Source organism: Apaloderma vittatum, unplaced genomic scaffold, assembly GCF_000703405.1.
Source record: "Apaloderma vittatum isolate BGI_N311 unplaced genomic scaffold, ASM70340v1 scaffold15378, whole genome shotgun sequence".
In the NCBI taxonomy this organism is placed as follows: Eukaryota; Metazoa; Chordata; class Aves; order Trogoniformes; family Trogonidae; genus Apaloderma; species Apaloderma vittatum.
Genome location: NW_009731351.1, coordinates 4 through 18,280, shown reverse-complemented (window position 1 = coordinate 18,280; position 18,277 = coordinate 4). Strand labels below are relative to the sequence as shown.

Here is an 18,277-nt window from a genome sequence, read left to right as displayed (position 1 = left end):
CAGGAACACCAGGGTACCTGGAGGGAGGGGGAGAAGAAAAAGCAAATGCCAACAAGAAGATAAAAACATCATTATGAGTCACCTGTAATTTGTTCAATCAATTGGAAAAGCGAGTTTGAAAGAGCAGATGAAAATACCACTCTTACAACATGTATAATAAGTACAAACTATTTCTAGGAATCCCGTTAACTAGTACCAGCAATTTGTATGCACATTTTTTTAAATTAAAAAAAAAAGCATACTCTGATGCAAAAAACCCCTTGCCCTTTCTGGCTTAATCAAAACTCCCAACATTTTTATTAAAGCTTCCAACACATTATTTAAAATCTCAGCAAAGGTAGAAGAGATACAGATCACTACAGTGTTTTTTTTTGCTTTGCTTTACTTCAGATGGTTTAGAGGAAATGCCAAAGTTAAAGTTTCTTACAAGTCTATGACAGCTTCTTAAAGTAGCTGCCTGCTACCATGCACAGTATTCCTCTGTATTTCGGGTTTACTAAAACAGATTATATTAAGCCACTTTCAAAACTCTCTTCAGGTCGCTGTGACAGAATAAGGATTTTGTATGAGTAATATTTTGAGGGAGAAAGAAATTTTAAATGTTATTTGCCAAGTTTGACTCTATCAGGTTTTCACTTTATTGAGGGAATTATCTGTTATTTTGGAAATGTTTTAAGGCTAAACTCTGACTTCAGTACATTTGCCAAAACCAACGTATACCTGAGAAAAAGCCAGGAGGCAGGGAGATGAGCTTTGGGTCAGGCATCTGGATGCTAAAGTGGGCTCATGACATGGCACAGCATGGTTCAGAACGTGCTAGAGCTGATAAAAGCGACTCATGCTCCTCACTCACCTTGTTCATCTCTGCTGCATCCTTCTTTCCTGTGTCTACCTATCCTCCCCCACTTCCATGCTAATCCATTCCTGTGCTGCATGCAGAGAGTTTGACTTGCCATACTTTCTATTTCTTTCACTGCTGGTCTGTAACCAGCTGGGAATCACAATGAGAGTAGCAAGAAGAGGAAGAGGTCCTTTCCTTGCCAGTTCTTGAGGCAGATGTTTAAATTTTTGCCATCTCCCTACTACCTGTTGGATGTCATCATGTTGAGTAAACATAGAACTATGACTGGAATATGACCAGGATAACATAAAAAACCCCACAGTGAATGGCATAAACTTACAGTTCAACACATGCTCCTGCTAAGTTTGTTACGAAGAAGTAATTTTCTCAGGAGGAAGCAATAACCTTAGAAATCTATACTCAACCCTCTCAGCTCAAAACCATTTAGTATGTCTCTGGCCATTTATCAAAGACATTCAGAGGCTAAATACCATTGACTAACAACATACTGAGAGTTACGAAGCTTAGTAAATACCTGAGTAATTCTAAAATGAGAAACAGTAAGAAAGTTACTTCTCAAGCAAAGCAACAAGTGCAATTATTTACTGTAAAGATTATAGGAAGGTCAAAGAACACCGTGAGTTCTAACCACCTTTCTGTGTCGAGTGTGTTGCAATTCCAGGTTCTAAGTAAAATACTACTCTAGAAAAAAAAAACAGTGAAAAGCACCTCCAACTCAAAACAGAACATGGCTTTAATAGGACCCTTACACATTCAAAGCAGATTATTAAGTCTTCCACCTGAACACCAGTATGCCTCTTGATACTTACTCTGTGAGAAGTTTGTAGTCTTTGTAGTTGATTTCTGGAAAAAACGTGTCACTTTCAAACTCCTGCAAAATTCTTGTCACAAACAATCGATGATTAATTGGCTTCTCCATCGCTGCCTTTAAAAACAACAGAAACTATTAAAATGGGGTTGCTCCCTATAAAACAGCTCAACTATACGTGGAGTTGTTTATTAAAATTTTTAGTATTCTTGTTTTAGAACACTATTTGAAGCCTGTAAGATAGTATCAAGTGTTAAGCTTTTACTTGGAACACTAGCTCTCTTTACCAGCTCTTCAAATTTTGCTCTGCCTGCTCCAGGCATCACCATCACCATGGCAGCATCCAAAACAACCAAGAGAAAAGAGTCCTAGTGTATTTTCTACTTGCAGAGCGTACACCAAATACATTATCTAAAATTGAAACTCAGTTACTATTTTACATATTATGGGATTTAGGTGGAACAGGGAAAACTGAACTCTGGGTTTTCTCTTTTGGACTCTGCCCAAGAGCACTTTCTAATGGGATAATTTCATCTTGTACCAGTTCCACTCGGTGAGTGGCAGCAACATCTATTCTCACAGCTTGGGGCATCTGACAAGTACAAAAAAATTATGAACAGACCTGTGAGAAGGAAGGGGCAGTATGGCCTAGTTACAACAAGCAATTTCTGAATCATAACTTTTTGAAAGACAGGAAGCTTTAAGTCGTGGCAGAGAGGCTTGCACCTCAAGGTAATCTGTTTCAATGTTTCATTAGTATCATTGCTAAGGATTTATAATGTATTTATAGTTGCATTAGTTTGCAATTCCAGTGATCAAATTATCTATTAGTTTAATTTCAACATCTGATCTCTGGATTATTGCAAAGTGAAAATATTCATTGAAAGTCATTAACAACAACGGGAACAAAGAAAGTTTTCAGGCTCCTTGGATGAAAAAAGAATTATTGTTAGGTGAGTTCCTCACTAACAAATTCACACAAAGTCAGAAGCTAAACAGGCACATTTTATCTCCAGATCAGACTGAAAAGTCACCTCTTCCAGACCTTCTCAGCAGTAAAATAACCATTAAAAGCTACAGTAGTGCCTGATTACAATGTATTTTGAAAAGCTTACAGCTGTTTCTTCCTTCCCCTTAAATTGGCAATGAGCAATGCTCTTTGTTAAAGGTGACTCACCATGCAGCATGCTATTAGGTTCTACTTTGACAAGCACAAGGAACCAAGTAATCAGAAATGTAATCCTGTAACATTAATTGGTATTGCTGCTGAGAAGTTGGTTTCTGGAAAAGCTGCTGTGTTACTAAAGAATGACTTAAAATGGGAGGGGTAATTCACAGCAATCAGCAGCATTGAATTGGTGTTCATCCAGTTTGTATACAAATATTTTCTTTCTTTCTTTTTAATGATGGGAGGTAAGAGGAGAAACATACACCTGCAGAATGAGAGAAGAATAATCTGCCCCACAAACAAAAACATGCCACGTTCTGCAACAAGAAATACTTCTGTTTTTCAGTAGAACAAACCAACTTCCTACCCAGCTCTGTGGGAATTCAGCTTCAGCAAAGAACTGTACCACCAAGACAGGCCAGGGGAGTGCATACGGAGTGACTGACCACAGGTCAGCAAAGAAGGCTGAACACGGCACAAAGGGCATGAAGGGGTGACCTTTGTTAGAGATAAATGGTTGCACTAGTAGCGGGAACAAAAAAGCTGTGTAACCATTTGTGTCATATTTAATAAAAAAAGTACAAATTCTTCCTAAGTTAGCCAGACCAGTTAGCCCGAGCAGGTCTGCAGGCCCATATATAGCAAATAACAAACAAAATGAACTTGGGAGAAGAGCAACAGACTTGAGCTGGTTTCACACTCCTCAGCAGCTGGGAATGCCCAGCGTCATGGCAGTGAGCTATGGACAAGGAGAAACACATTTGTAAAGTGATTCAACTTTGTCTTCCAATTGCTTTACTCTGCTAAGTGTAGTTTCCACTTGTGCTGAGATTCATGTACACAGCTGAATCATGTTACAGACTGACATCCTTACCTGGTCTTGGCCTGTCCCCATGTAGTTATCCCAGGGCTACGTCTTCATGGGACCTGATCTTGCCCCACGGACCTGCCTCACCACCGAGAGCTCTGGCTGGCGAGGCCCCTGTCATGCCAGTGAGGTTATTATTGCACATGGGACCCAGTTCCTGTCCCTTTGGGAACACCTGGCCCTCCAATAAATAAACTTTGTATGACACAGGAAATCCTCCATGTGTGGAGTCCCCAAAAGAACCTGTTCAGAGAGGACCAGACTCTCGCACTGCCTCTGGAAACTACTGCTATGGACCTGGCAGGGTGGGGAAGGAGCTTTATCACATGTCTGGCATTTCCATAAGGATTAAGGTAGTTCCTCTCTGACAATCAGTTCACTCTTGTCCCATCCAGCCCAATCTTTCAGTTTCACCACCTTTTTATATTTATTCTAATTAACAGAACAGGGTGAGTATGACTTTGTCCCTCTCTGCAGGGCTGCTCTCCATCTGTGAGAGCACAGGCAGAGAGGATGCTGCAAGCAGGGGTCTGTGTGACATGAGGCACAGGAAAAACAATGCTATCTAGAGATATCGTAGAGCAGGGCAGCCTGACCTGAAGATCGTAAAAGTTGGCTTGTATAAACATTGCTAATTGGAAATGTAGATCGTGCCAGGACAGATGGTCTGGGAAAGATGATCTAACTGATTCTAACTGTGTGAAAAACTGAACTATAACTCATGTATTGACAAGCAAAGATACTATATATGTAGGTTGTCTGAACAATAAAGCGATTCCGTTCTCCAAAATGTCAGAGTCTGTGCATGTTTCTCCACATCCACCCACTCGTCCCCAGCCTGTGTCTGTGCTTGGGACTGCCGTGACCCAGGTGCAGGACCTTGCACTTGGCTTTGCTCAACTCCCTGAGGTTCGCATGGGCCCATCTCTCAAGGCTGTCAACGTCCCTCTCGATGACATCTCTTCCCTCCACAGTGGCAACTGCACCTCACAGCTTGGTGTTGTCAGCAAACTTGCTTGGTTCACTCGATCCCACTGTCCAGGTTGCTGACAAAGATGCTGAAGAGCACCGGTCCTTGTACTGATCCACGAGGGACTCCACTTGGGGATGGAGCCATTGATCACAACTCTTTGAGAGTGGCCATCTAGCCAATTCCTTATCCATCAAGTGAACCATCCATCAAACCTGTGTCCTTCCAATTTAGAGACCAGAATGTCATGTGGGACAGTGTTGAACACTTTGTGCAAGTCCAGAAAGATGACATCAGTTGCTCTTCCCTTAACCCCTGATGCTATAACCCCACCATAAAAAGCCACCGCATTTGTCGGGCACGATTTGCTCTTGATGAAGCCATGTTGGCTGCCACCAATCACCTCCTCGTTTTCCAGGTACCAGGTTCCCCATTTTCTTCCAGGGCTTACATTTTCCCTGTTCTTCCTTTGGTCACTGACGTACTTAAAAACACTCTGTGAACCAGAGTCCTTTATCATGTACATATAGCTTTGTAACCCTGTGAAAAGATTTTAGCATACTCTCATCTTTTCGCTCACTTCCAAGAAATCAGTGGTAATGGCTTCCAAGAATTCCTCACCAGGCCTCCCCTGGAAGCATAAAGCAGAAAAGGAGATGACCTAAGGATCATCTTCCCCATAATTTCCAGCTGCAGTGCATTGACAGCCGTGCAAGGTTAGATCACACCTGCATGTGCAGGACCATTGCCTTGAATTAGTTCCTCTTTGTAGAACACAAGTCAAAAGAGCCCTGAAGTTCTGCAACAAAGAACAGTCGCGTATTACAAGTACTTTCAGAATTATTCTATATAAACCTAATTTTTTATAGATCTAATCACCAAACCACTGTAAATTAGTGGCCATAGCAACCAACTGCTGTAGAAGGGACCAGTTATTTCCAGTCATTTAAAGATTCACAGGCTTTAGGACACACACACACACACATTACTTCTGCTTTCTCTTCTTCTACCAATTTCATACAATACGACAGTCAAAGTAACTGAGGAACTTATTTTTCAAGTGTCTTTCTAGACAACATTGCCAATCCAAACAAAATACGAGGACACTATAAAAAAGAAAATTTCTAAATAAATATTCTGTTGATTTGCATTCTGCTTTTCAACCCTTGTAATGCATTGGATCATACAGGCAAGCTGCATTTTGAAGCCATAAGAATACTAAAAACTGTATTTTACACATTAAAAAAATCTTACAGATGAAGATCTCACAAAGTTCTAGATCTTACCTATGTAAAGGACTTTCCTAAGTTAAACTATTAGGAGAATTGTTGTGAGAATCGCCACCGTTACCAAGTCACTACAGCTAAGCCTAGTGAGGGAGGAGACACTGTGGTAGCTCCCACCACGAGTTCTCTGCAGGGACAAAGGCAGGTGAAACAAAATTCTTCTATGACGATTATCGAAAAGCCTGCCCACTTTACCTTTTTAGTAATTTTTTTCCCAGAGGAATGTCAAATCACTAAACTTGTCCACAAGAACAAGCATATAAAAAGCTTGTTTACGAGTAATAGCAATATCACGCCTTTCCTTCCGCATTAAAAAATCTGTGAAAAGCATAAAGATGCCAAATTAAAGAAAATTACCTGGGAAGAGACTGTTTACCAAGGAGTGTAGTGATAGGACAAGGGGGAATGGTTTCAAACTGAAAGAGGGTAGATTTCGATTAGGTATTAGGAAGAGAATCTTTACAGTGAGGGTGGAGAGGCACTGGAACAGGCTGCCCAGAGAGGCTGTAGACGTCCCCTCCCTGGCAGTGCTCAAGGCCAGGCTGGACAGGGCTCTGAGCAACCTGGTCTGGTGGGAGGTGTCCCTGCCCATGGCACAGGGGCCGGAACTAGATGAGCTTTAAGGTCCCTTCCAGCCCAAACCACTCTGTGATTCTGTGACTCTAATGCCCCTGCAACCTGCGAGAGTGAAGTACCTGAGCACGGAAAAATGAGCTGTCTGCAGGGCTCCCTTGCAAGTGGGTCTCAGTAGTGACGGACAGATGTGACTGACATCTCAGGCTGAATGTAGTACTTCAGACATATGATAACATACATATTAGTCTCTATTCCAGTAACTTAAAATCATTCCAGTAGGTAAACAGCTCAAAACTACTCTGTCTTATATGCAGGGAAGGTTGAAAAAATACTACTATATCTTTTGTAGTTTACAGGAGATTCAGAAACACTAAAATGTGATCTTTAACATGTATATTTATTAGTATTACCTAGTAAAGTTTCGTCAGGCTTGAAAAAAATCACAATAAAACTAGTGATTCAAACTGTTAATACTTCTTTCTCTCAAACAAGTACAGCAAAGATTTGAAGCTTAGGAAATGTGGCATTCACAACCCACTTAGGGCATTTAGAATCCAGTGAAGCTTATATGCTTAGTCAAGAAACTCTATTTAAGGGGATAATTAATCCCCCGTAAGAGACTTGCTGCACTAAATATGAGTAGGAACTTCATAATTCAATAATCTTGAAGAATGAAAGGGGGTAGATTACCAAACACAATATGTCAAACACTAATACATAGGAAGACACCTGAGCATGAACATTACATAAAATTTTCCCTTGGAGATTACTGGAAATTTAATTTTCTTGCTCAAGTCTCTGCTGAAGAATTTCCCCAAATGCTATTTATCATCAGCATCAATTTTGTGTTATGGCCATCTTAGATATTCACTAAACAGAAAAAAAACCTCACAACAAAACTTCTTATGAAAGAACTTTTTGTTCTGTTATGAAATTACAAGTTTCTTCTCCAAATTTAATACATGACTGCAATTCTGTACTTCAGCAATGTGACCTTGAGTATCATTGTCTGCTTCTGTGGCATTGAGAAATCAACAAACCAAGTAGGAACATAAAATTTAGAAGACACAATTTTAAATGCTTGTGATGCTGTAGGAAAAAATGTTGTATCAAGGTGAAAGCCTGTTTGACATATAGCCTGTTTTGTTTTTTCTAAATAGGCCTTGGCTATAAGGACCCAAGTCATAAATTTTTCAATTTTTTTTTTTTTAAAGTATTACTGCTATTTTTTTTTCTATTTTTCTTCCCCCTCACATTGGTAGGTTCACTCTTAGGGATTTGTGCTTGGTTATTTTTAAAAACCAAGATTTGTATTAAGCATTCTACAAACAACATACCGTAACAGCATCCCATCCACATAAGTAAATCTACATCTGGTTTTGGTTAGCTTATTTTTTTAATGTCCCTGTTTAATACCTGGGGATGCTTTGGACTTAAGGTTCCTTTTCCAAGTAAAATCTGAACATTGTTTTTAATCAGTTTAAAAAACGTGGTTTAAAGAGACTGATATAATTTATACTGAGCAGACTCCCTTAGGGTGCCCAGGTAGCACTATTTTTCAGAGTCAAAGCCAAAACCTCAATCATCTCTTAATTGAGAGACAATACCTCTGCACAGTGCATTTGTGTCCTAGCTGTGAACAGAAATGTGGTTTAGAAATGAACTTTCCAATTGTCTTCACTCACTACGCTTTTGTTGCACTGCTGAGCAATCTTGGTGTGCATAAACTAAATGTCTTGGAGATGACAATAAGCTAGAAAATTTGCTCCAGGAGCATATCTGATAAGCTCCAACAGGGACTCTGGAGTGTGTCCAGACTAGCGTAGCGGAGCTGGTGAAGGGTCTTGACAACAAGTTTGATGAGGAGCGGCTGAGGGAGCTGCGGCTGTTTAGCCCAGAGGAAAGGAGGCAGGGGGGTCCTTCTTGCTCTCTACAACTACCTGACAGGAGGTTGTACTGAGGTGGGGGTCAGTCTGCTCTCACAAGTCACAACCAATAGGACAAGAGGAATCACAGAATCATAGAATGGCCTAAGCTGGAAGGGACCTTAGAGATCATTTATTCCAATATCCCCGTCATGGGCAGGGACGGCTCTCAGCTAGATCAGGCAACACATGGGGACAGAATGGGGATCGAACCCGCAACCTTGATGTTATCAGCACCATGCTGATACCGGAATCATAGAACAATTCAATGACGTCAGCTTACATCAGGGGAGGTTTAGGTTAGACGTTACGAAAAACTGACACTGAAAGGGTTATCAAAGGCTGGAACAAGCTGCCAAGCGAAGTGGTTGAATCGTCATCCTTGGATGTGTTTAAACATCATCTAGATATGGTGTCCAGGGACATGGTTTAGAAGGGGGCCTGCTGGCTTAGATAATGGTTGAACCTGCTGATCTTAAAGGTCTTTTCCAACCAAAACAATTCTATGATTCTACAAGTCCAGGCCCAGAACCAATGAGTGAGTCATCACCACAACCTTTCCAGCACGTAAGTACTCATGAGCCAGCAGATGCTCTGAAAACATCAAGTGCTCATACAAAATCACAGAGTGCCTCTCACGGTGTGTAACAGCTTTGTAATTGCTGTGACCTACTGGCCACTGCTGGGCTGCTACACTCCTCCTTCCTCATCCATACAGTCAATAGCAACACCAACTCCTTCTGGAATTCAGCAGATACAGAAGATCCAATACAGTGTCACATGGAGATTCAAAGAAATGAAACTTGTAAACCTGTGCTGTGACAAGTCCAACAGCTTCCCTGGAGGCAACAGTACTACTCTGTGGCTGTATCAGGAGATTACAAACCTGATGAGGCAATCCGTAATTTAGTAAGATGAAGGCTGCGTGAGGTTTTTGAACCACCAGTGGACCGTGGGAGCTGTTTTCGACCTTCTCTCCTCTCACTTCTTAATAAAAATACTCAGTTCTCCCTGTCCCCACCAAAATACCCACTCTTATCTAGCTGCTCTGCCTTTTCCTGCTGCAAAGGTCAAGGCCCAGAACTTTCCCCTACAGTTTCCCAGAGTACGCTGCTGAACACTGCATGAATGTAACCTACACGAGGACTTGGATGGCCACCCTGCGGAGGGCAGTATCATGTCCTGAAATGCCATCCTGGAGCTCATCCTCTAGCACTTTTGCTTGCCTCAGTTCTTAGAGGCTGGGCAGTGCATAGCAGCCATCAGTACTTGAGTCTGAGTTCGTCCCATCAGCTGGACATCTGTGTCTGCACTAAGGCAGCTGTGCAGATGCTCCACCTCTGCGCAACTCTCTGGATGAGGATAAGACAGGCTTGTGTTTCAGCCTGGAATCTGGGCAGGGCAGCATGAAGCATAGAGAGGATGTACTTCAGGTAAGGCAGACGTTCAAACAGCTTGAATGACTCTGTGCAGAAACAAGGTGCCAGCATCCCTTTTCAGTATGAGGTTCTTCGGAAACCTCCTGAAACACGTTTCAGTTTCATCTGCCTCAGTTCACAGACCACCCTTGGTAACCCTTCTGGCTTGCTACCCTGGGTCTGGAATCTGTCCAGAGTCAGGTTCCCCAGGATGTGGGTTCCATCCCACAAAGGGTGTGGTAAACCAGAAAGAGCAAAGACCTGGACGACCATGCACATTTTCCCTCCTCCTACCATCCATGGCTTGGAGTATTGCTTCAGGTTGCTCAGTGACAACCACCCTGATCACTCTGGATCTCCTCATTCCAAACTGATCAACTTAGCAGAAGTTGCTAAAGCTAGGAATTGTGTTAAGAGACTTCACAGGACAACAAGCCACCCTCTTCAATAACGATATGGACTCTGGAAGTGTCTGGCAATGGCAAAGCTGTTGCAGTAGCTCTTGACAGAGAGCCTTGGATATGCCCCCTCACGTTCAAGACGTTCTGCATCTACTTCTTATTCTTCAGCATCCCCATACTGATGGGATGCCACCAGCCTGAACTCAACCCCTGTGCCAAGGGCTGCAGATCAACCAGGGCGGAGCAGCTACAGTGAAGACTCCAAGAATGCCATTACCCTCCATCTCCCTACTCACCCTTCAAGACATCCACAAGTGCCTGTGACAGGCTGTCAAAAGAAGCCCGCCTAAAGTAAGTGCAACGGGTGCATGTGTGAACTTGCCATTCCCTTTTGCAGTGATCCTGACAAGAAAGATCACTGCACATTAAGGATTTTGAAACCCACGTAACAATTAACCTGAAGAGACGCAGGCCTGTACTGTACTGTGCATGCTCCTTGGCCACAGGGTAAGCTCAGACAAGAAATCACAACAGAGGAGCCTGCAGTCACCTCCCACTTGGTGCCAACGACTATACCACCTGCATGTCCTTGCCTTTATCTTTGAGAGCTGCAAGTTCTCATGTGAACATTCTTTCTGTTTGACAGGAGAAATAATTAGTAGACTTGTTTTCTTGTAAGAATATCTTGTAATAGATTGAAAGACTAAAATTGGGTAGCCTCTTCTACAGATGGTGTTCAGCATGCTCATGGGGGCTGATTTCATGCTACACAACTTGAGGGTTCCCAACATCCACAAGGATGTAAGATTACTTATTCTGTCTTTATTAAAATGTTAGCTCTAAGAAGCAGCATTTTAAATGGGACGTTACAGAGTCTGGGTGCTCTTCTTACTGGGATCATAATGGTCTAGCTCCTTTTGGTGCAAAACCAGCTCGCCACTCCACTCTTGTGCAGCTACAATCATGCAGAAGAGGATTTATTCAACAGGCACAGCAGTGTTACCTGTAAATGAGTAGGAGAAGGCAGGTGCAAGACCTTGAGTAGGACAAGAAAAGAATTTATAGTGGTTGGGACCATCATCTGCAGGAAGCAAGTGAAAAGAAAAGCATGGTGCTTTCCAGAGTGGCTTGCTCTCTTCATCAAGGTCTGTCCTCATAAAGCTCAACTGGGTTTGAAAGATCTGAACTTGGGGTTAAACTCCCAAAATTCCTAAAAGTGGAAATGTCATGTCCTCAGCACTACCCATTTCAAACCACTCCTGTTGCACACACTGGCTGAAGTAGTTACACTTCCTCCATCACAGCCTTGTACTAATAAACACACTCAGTTCTAAACTTTTGAGCCATACACAGTAGTTAGATCAAAATAATACTTAAAAGCAAATACCTACAACTACTGAATATAACCATTCACTTCAATTGCCAATTGCTATTTTACTTCCCACGCATTTCTACATGGTATAATGGAAATACTTCTGTAATCCCTTGTGCAGCCTTAATACAGGCACTAAAAATATTACCCGTAGTTTTGGCAGAGGTGTATAGTGTGAGGGACTGGATAGATGTCTCAAACAGTAAACAAGCCAGAGCCGCCTGCCTGGTGCCTGTCCCTGACTGTGCAGGGGTGACCCAGCGCTCTGCCGAGCCCCCTGCCCCAGCCCTGCACTGCTGGTGCTGTGGGGGTGGGTAGGGCTTGGAGCTGTGGCTGCAAGAAGCCGGGAGAGGGAGGGGTAACACATCACCCCTTAGAAGCCCTCACCATCCCCAAAACCAGTTCCCGGTCTGTGAAGGGAACTTGACTGTATAAAAGGCAATCACCGCGGGCAGTTCCCCGCTTTTTTCGCCCACCACTCGGAGATGGCTGCGAGTGCCGTGGTCATCGTGGTCACCACTGGATGATCCTTCCCTCTTCTATCACTTCCCTTCTCTCTCTTTCCAGCTTTAACAGGAAGCTACCTATGGCAAGGCCGGTTTCTTTTGCTTATTAATAACCCGTTGTTGTGAAACGTGTTGATTGCGCTGAGTGGGCAATTTAAATACCTCGTTGTCAGGTGATTGATAACTAAAATTGTTGTTCAGGTCCTTGGTGTAAGTCACCTTAATCCTGGCCTGGGAATCAGCAAACCTGGGTCAACATCCTGAGAGGTCGGGACATGACATATGGCTTCCATCAAACCCTTTTAATTACGATCACAAAGCTAGTTTGAATGCAGAAATCTGTATAGAATTGTTAGATTTCTCCATAATGAATTAAAAATTTCTTTAAAACATCCCAAGTAGCTGTTTGAAAGTGGGAAAGCTGTTGAAATTTTAACTCATATTCACTTTAGCACAAGTAAGATCTTGCAAAACTGCCTATTTATAACCAAAGTATTGGGGAGTAATAATTTAAAAAAATAGCATTGCTTTCTATTTATCATACACTGGAAAACCACTTAAATTAGAAGCCTACAACACAGATGCTCCTGGAAGAAAAAAACCAAAATAATCACTCTTTGCAGCCCTACTTGAGTATGTGGCCATAGTAAGGAAAGCGTAAACGCTTATGCTCTGACTACACATCCTGCAGAATTACAGGCAAAAGCCAAATCCAATCTCCTGCTTGTTTTGGGCAGTTATGCCCAAATGGAGGAGAATCTGTCTCCAGAAATAAACTTACTGCCTAGAAGGAGGCATTTTAATCGCTGAGAGTGAAGGGCAGGTTACTCCTATATGATAATACTTGATATAGACTGAATGTGTTTGGATATCAAACATGTGGTGGACTTCACCACACACAAAAATGATAATATAAATTAAAAAAAGTATAATGCAACAACAGTGTTTTACAGGCTATTTGTATATGCACCTTATTTTCTTACAAACTTAGCAGTATCTAACTACTTTGCTTGTTTTCAGTTGTAAAAGATGCATTCCCTAAGACACAGAAAATATGTTCAAAAAGGGCACACACTGCAAAGGCAAGAAATACTAGCAAATGCGTTTTCCCACCCTGTATACAAAGCATATTATTAGCTCGAATTTGCTACCAGGAGCATGATGGTGTTTTCATTAGACACCTAAGGACCAAGCGTCAAAAAAGAAGTGGAGTATATAACCCAGCATACTTTCAGTAACAAAACAGCAGAACTAGTTCCTTCACTAAAGAAGAAATTGCTTTGCAATTTTCAGTTAGGATTGTACTAATCAGAGGAAAGAATGCTTATTGTTGAGCATATTGCATATTCTCCTGATTGATATGAAAAGAACTAGGGTTGATGGCCATCATCTTTCGTATGGTACTGTTTTGACAATAAATATAAATTATACAGAAACTTGACAGAAGAAGAAAAAAGCCAGTTGAGAGTTGAAGTGCAGAGCCCTGACTGTGCAGGTGCTGCAAGGACACCTCTAGGGATGTTGACTAAGCTTTCCATGCATATCAGGAGGAAGCGTTTGGGGCACGGGAGAAAGATGGCTGAAGAAACATAGGAAAACAACACGACAGGTTTTACTCCAGACCTTCATGTTGCACAGCTAATATCTTAGTTGATGAAAGGAAGACTGTTGCATTTGTGGTAAAACAGGACTTTCCACAGGACTTTGTCTGTCATCATATTCAGCCTGAAACCCACCAACATTCTCCAAAGCAATAAACCATTATAAGTGGACATTTTTGTTTCAGAGTATTTGGATTACTGTGGCTGATACATTCAAGACAGCTCTGAAAAAGGACAGTTCCTCTTCTTCAAACCCTAATAAACTTCACAAAAAGGATTAAGAGCCACCCATGTAACCACAGGACTTTGTCTGTGGAAAGACGGTCCTGAGGAAAAAGCGACGCAAGCTGTCTTGGTACATGAATCGACACCTAAGTACCCAAGACACCAAGTGAAACCTGGGCAGTGGGAACAGTAGGGATGCCTGGCTGATGGATGGGAAAAGAGAGTGCTACTTTTTGTTGTATGATTATCTCCTGTTATTTGTGACACTGTCATCTTCCAGCTCTCTCTAAATTATCTTTTCTTACCTCTATATAAGTATAAAGTGCCATACTCTGGCAACAAATGCTGGATCATATTTCCTTTTGTTCCACATGTCCTGCAAAGTCAGTCTACTACCTCAGTAAAATAAACAATATGAGTCTCGGTTGAAAAAACTAGCAATTTAGATATTTAAGAAAAGCTCTCAAACGTGCAATGACTGTATGACACTGGACCATTAGCAAGAGCAACATCTGGTTACTTGGACAGATATTTTAAACTTGTGAGTTGAAACCTTACTCTCCTAGATTTGTTCTGTTGGAATCACTGGAGCTTTCTGGGTCACAAGAAGGAAAAGCACTTCCTAAAATGGAAGTAACGCAACTTGAGCCATCCTTATCCCATCACAGAAAATAATTTAGGAGTATTCTAAATGTACCTTGTAAACTGAAGTGCCTCCAACGATCCAAACCATGTCAACTTTAGTTTTTAGCTCTGGTGAATCCAAAAGAGTTAAAGCATCTTCCAGGCTTTTGGAAAGATAATGTGCTCCTTTTGGAGTTTCCCTAGAAAAAACAAAGTTTTATTACCAAATAATTAAGGGATAATGAGTACAGTCTAGATATACAACATGTTTTGCTGAATTCATAAATAACTAAATAGTTCATGTTGGATAACTATTTTGAAATTCCTATTATTGCCAAACTATGTTAGAATGCTCATCTGACTGCAGGTTTGTTTAATAAATAAAAGCTTAATCGTAACTGTGACTTAAGAGCATTAAGAAACATAGATCTGAACTTTTATACCTTGTTTTTTTAGAAAGTGTAACTGAGGAATTCAGATATCTATGTAACTAAATATGTTTTTACTTGAAATCTAGACAACAATACCTCATTCAATAAAACTAGTTAAAAAGCCCCTATCCCTCTGTCCCCCCATCATATTCAGCCTGAAACCCACCAACGTTCTCCAAAGCAATAAACCATTATAAGTGGACATTTTTGTTTTAAGAGTATCTGGATTACTGTGGCTGATACATTCAAGACAGCTCTGAAAAAGGACAGTTCCTCTTCTTCAAACCCTAATAAACTTCACAAAAAGGATTAAGAGCCACCCATGTAACCAGGAACTAGAGAAATACAGTTAAATACATGCATCAGAAAGACTACTGGCAATTGTTAGTTGGTTTGTGCACGGAGCTAGGACTAGTAGCTATTATGCAATGTAATGACTATTATCTTGTGAATTACTTAAAAAATAAAAATAACAATTAAAAAGTTGAAGTAGTGATATCACTTAGAACCCACAGCAGAGATGCTTCCTAACCAGGTATCAAAAATGTCACATTTAGAATTACTTTATGACAAGTGACAGGACAAGAGGAAATGCTCTCAAGTTGTGCCACCAGGGGAAGTTTTGACTGGGCATTAGGAAAAATTTCTTCTCCAAAAGGGTTGTCAAGCACTGGAAGAGGCTGCCCAGGGCAGTGGTGGAGTCACCATCCCTGGAGGTATTTAAAAGGTGTGTAGATGTGGTGCTTAAGAACATGGTTCAGTGCTGGACTTGGCAGTGCTGGGTTAACAGTCAGACTCGATGGTCTCAAGGGTCTTTTCCAACCTAAACAATTCTATGATGTATTGCTACACATTACTTTTATTTGTTTTATAGGCCTATTATTCACCATACGTACTTGAGTTCTCTGCTAAGCACTATATTAATTCTGTCTTTCAAAGGACGATTCTTCTCAGGAATGGAGAACCAGGTTTTTTTACCCATTATCAGTGCGTTCTGTTTACCTGAGTAAGAGAGAAAATACTTATTTAAAGCATATTTTTGTTCTGCCTCAAATTTGTTTTGGTTGTCTAGCGACACTACAGAACTTTCCCTCCTACTTCCAAACTCCATTTCAGCAGTTAACAAATGTACAAGCTTAGACCCCAATTCTCAAAGGAGTCACGTGGATAAAAGAAAATGTTTGTGGCCTCAAAGCCTTGTCAGGCAGTTGACTTAAAGTAATCTTATGCACAACTACAAACTTATAATAGCACAGACCACTGGCACCACTGCTGAAGAAAACACACAAATTCTGAAACACGTATGTATCTTCTTGCTATTTACATGAACAAATCTACAGGGTAAGAACAAAGGTCTGTCTCAGCCAACAGTCAATTTACCGCAGTGGTCAGTGTGGGTATGCCAGTGAACTAAAAGCAAGATCAGGCAACGTTTCTCCATTATATTCTTCCCACTTCCAAAAATCAGCAATTCTGACTTTTTTGAGCCATTCATGACACCACTGCTGTGAAGATCTATGTCAGCATAATCCATTTAGAGGTCTGGTTATGAAACCATTTAATTGCCTAGCATCTAAGGTCACTGCTTTTTAAAAGATTTTCAGGCAGGATGGAGTAAATTTTTTTTTAATTATATTTAAAGCATCTTTTTTTCATTACAGGTTATTTGTGCCAGGTAAGATGCAGCTTGAGAAATACAGAGAGACTTTCAACTGTGTTCTGTCTTTTTTATATGTACAGTTGCAATGGGCTGAATCATGTCTCCAAAATATAAGTAAAATCCTTCACTTGACTTGCAAAATGAGATTAGACATTCCTTGTGGAATATGAAAGAGACTTTCAAATCAGAACACAGAATAGGTCACTTAGTCAAAAAAAAAGGCTGCCTGGAAGTTTTAGCAAACGAGTGAGTTTTGCTAGACAGCATTTTTAAGAGAAGCATGAAAAAAACAACTTTTTAGTGACCACACTGGCAAACAGAGAAGCAGCAGAAATGTAAGGATAAATCCATTGTTTCTCACAGCTCTGATTCTACCAGATACAGAAAATGTGACGCATGGCTCAGGTAGATCTTACTCCTCCTCTCTCAATGCCTCCTTCCCGCTCCTACCATGCTCCATGTACTGGTAGTCCCTGCAGAAACACCCAGTAGCCCAGTCTACTAGGGTTGAGAATTAAAACAGCTTAAACAAATGTCAAATCAGCACAAAAGTCAGTGTGAAAGACAAATAAGGGCAATGTGGCAAGTCAGAACAAATCAGTCGTTTTCACATCTTGCTGCTTATTCCCATTTATGTGTGCTGAATTTCAGTTTTCTTTTTTCGTACCTCAGCAAATCAACAGCGTCTATAATACTAGTTTGCTGCAACGGTATCACTGGGTCTGAAGATTATTTCTGCCTCTTATTAGTATGGTTGTTTATTACTGTGAACAATAACATGTTTGCAGTATTGCTGCTGTACATTATCAGAACAGGTTTGGGTTTCCTGGCAGATTGGGATGGCTCATCATTCAGAAAATCAAGTGAAATTACTGTCACGAGGTCAGAGCAGTGGAACAAATGGCCAAGGCTGAGCTACAGCAAACAAGTTACATAAGCTAACAGAGCCTGAAAACCCTCTGCTAATTAATCAGCATATAAAAACCTTTCCACTTGTTCAGTGTTGGGAGTTGTAAGTAAAGACAGGTAGTTATCTATTCTGCTGGGGAAACAGGACTTCAAATTCTTTTATTTACTAATCAGCCCTGAAACACCCAATTCATGCCCAGTTTCATCATCTAACCGAAACAGTTAGCAGACAACCTATTTACACAGGGGTAAAATATTTGTGAGGCTGGAGAGAGAGGGCAAGGACGGGCAGGCTGTTTGCAGAAGCAGGACTTTTAACGCAGGGAGAAGTAAAATCCCCAGCTTTTTCGGTGACTGACACCACACAAAGTTTTAGCCAACAGAGGCACACCCCAGCAACAAGGTTACCTTCCACACTGGATGTGCTGGTCATTCTTTGGAAATACTTGTATTCATTCCTAGCAAGAAAACAAGAACAGTTACAGTGTGATTAAGGAATGGGGTACATTTCAATATAAAAAACCCCAAAACAAACAACCATAAGGTCCGTGGGAGCCCGGGGAGGAAAGGCTGGACAGGGCTCGGCTCGGTGTCATGTCTGAAGCGAGACCTTCGGCTCTGGCCCTGCTCGCATGAGACATAACCCATGGTCGGGAGGGTACGGAAC

The 18,277-nt window shown here is 41.3% G+C and overlaps 1 protein-coding gene across 1 annotated transcript in view; it reads right to left on the bottom strand.

The window, feature by feature from the left end:
* The window catches only part of LOC104278237 (dihydrofolate reductase-like), an 18,155-nt gene extending 91 nt beyond the window's left edge, over positions 1-18,064 (bottom strand). Inside the window, 5 exon segments of the mRNA XM_009875149.1 lie at positions 2-17; positions 1,672-1,787; positions 14,684-14,810; positions 15,938-16,043; positions 18,019-18,064. Coding sequence (XP_009873451.1) covers positions 2-17; positions 1,672-1,787; positions 14,684-14,810; positions 15,938-16,043; positions 18,019-18,043 — 390 coding nt within the window. The 5' untranslated portion in view covers positions 18,044-18,064.
* Positions 18,065-18,277: the final 213 nt, after the last annotated feature.